The 1,342-nt window shown below is 39.6% G+C and overlaps 1 protein-coding gene across 1 annotated transcript in view; it reads right to left on the bottom strand.

Annotated features, from left to right (window-relative positions):
- The window catches only part of AGXT2 (alanine--glyoxylate aminotransferase 2), a 65,436-nt gene that overhangs the window by 46,326 nt on the left and 17,768 nt on the right, over window positions 1-1,342 (bottom strand). The window contains exon 4 of the mRNA XM_045285260.1: window positions 753-876. Coding sequence (XP_045141195.1) covers window positions 753-876 — 124 coding nt within the window. The remainder of the gene's footprint in view (window positions 1-752; window positions 877-1,342) is intronic.

Below are 1,342 nucleotides of genomic sequence, written 5' to 3'. Positions count from 1 at the left end.
GCACATAGATCTATTTCCCCATCCTCATATATAAATATATTTGCATATGTACATGTCTTTATCTAGACCTCTATAAATGCCCTTTGCCTCCCAACTCTTTCCTCTATTTCCCTTGACTTTCCTCCTGCCCCACTATCATGTTCAGTCCCCACCAGAGTTTCAGCAATTCCTCTTGGTTACATTACCCTTGATCATGCTCTACCAGTCCTCCCACAACCACCTCACCACCAATTTGGTCACTTGTTGTTCCCTTGTCCCTGGGTTCGTTAACACCACTTCCTTTCAAGGTTTTAACATCTCAATCCAGGCTCAACACAGTCCTTTCAGAGGCACAAAAATATCTCATTCTATGAAAATATCTATGTTCATCAGACCAAAGGAACTGGACGAGTTATTAATTTTAAATAAAATGGCCCCATCCTTTGTAAAAGACAAATGCAATGCCTTTTCATAAGTGCTGTAGGGCAGAAATGGAAAACTCTTGGGGAATGTATATCAGAGACTCAAGAAGGCTGAATTTTCTGGAAAGTGCAAAGAAAGTGAGAGTAGCCTAGGGGAAGCAGAGGCTCAGAGATGATGCATGTTAACATCGGTCTAAAAAATGTTGTCCACACATTCTTTTCTTTCACTTGATTGCTTTCAGATATGGATACTGGTCCAGTAATCCATTGTTTAGACCAAATTCCCTGATTGTATTCCCTTGACACCTGAGATCATGAGACTACTATTCCTTTGAGCTGGGGGTAGCATACCTTAAGAGGCTCAGGAAGAAGTGCAGAGAGCTTCTCTGTGTATTCATGTATCGGGGGATGATAGAAGATAGCACTTGTGTGCCACAAGCGGCCAAGCTGCTTTTGGGCTACTGCGTTGACCTTCCTGGAATAACAAGATAGCAGAGTTAGCAATACTGCTAGCAGACATGTCCCTTTACTAATACAAACACTGGCTCTTGAAGCAAAAGCAAAGCAAAATGAAATGAAACAAAATAAAATTGAACCCACTGAATTGATTCTGATTCATGGAGACCTATGAGTTATAGCAAAAGTACTTTATCCAATAAACAAGGTAAGCATGGGCTGACTTGTGCTTACTTACTAATCTATGGTGAACAATTTCACATGGGTTTATGAAGCATAGGATTACTTGTGTTTATTTCCTAATCAGACGTGGAATTATTCACTAAAGATTAGTAAATTAGCACAAGTAAACTCATTCTTACCTTGCTTATTGGGTAATCTGTCCTTGTCAGGAATTGACAAGAAGTTCTAAGAAGACCCAGAAACTTGGAACTTGCCTGCTTGTACAATGGTGTGAGCCTTTACTTTACATAATATATATATAT

Source organism: Echinops telfairi, unplaced genomic scaffold, assembly GCF_000313985.2.
Source record: "Echinops telfairi isolate 266 unplaced genomic scaffold, ASM31398v2 ScPeMD7_7469;HRSCAF=8507_1, whole genome shotgun sequence".
NCBI lineage: Eukaryota > Metazoa > Chordata > Mammalia > Afrosoricida > Tenrecidae > Echinops > Echinops telfairi.
The sequence above is the reverse complement of the archived record's forward strand: the minus strand, read 5'-3'. Positions and strand labels throughout refer to the sequence as shown.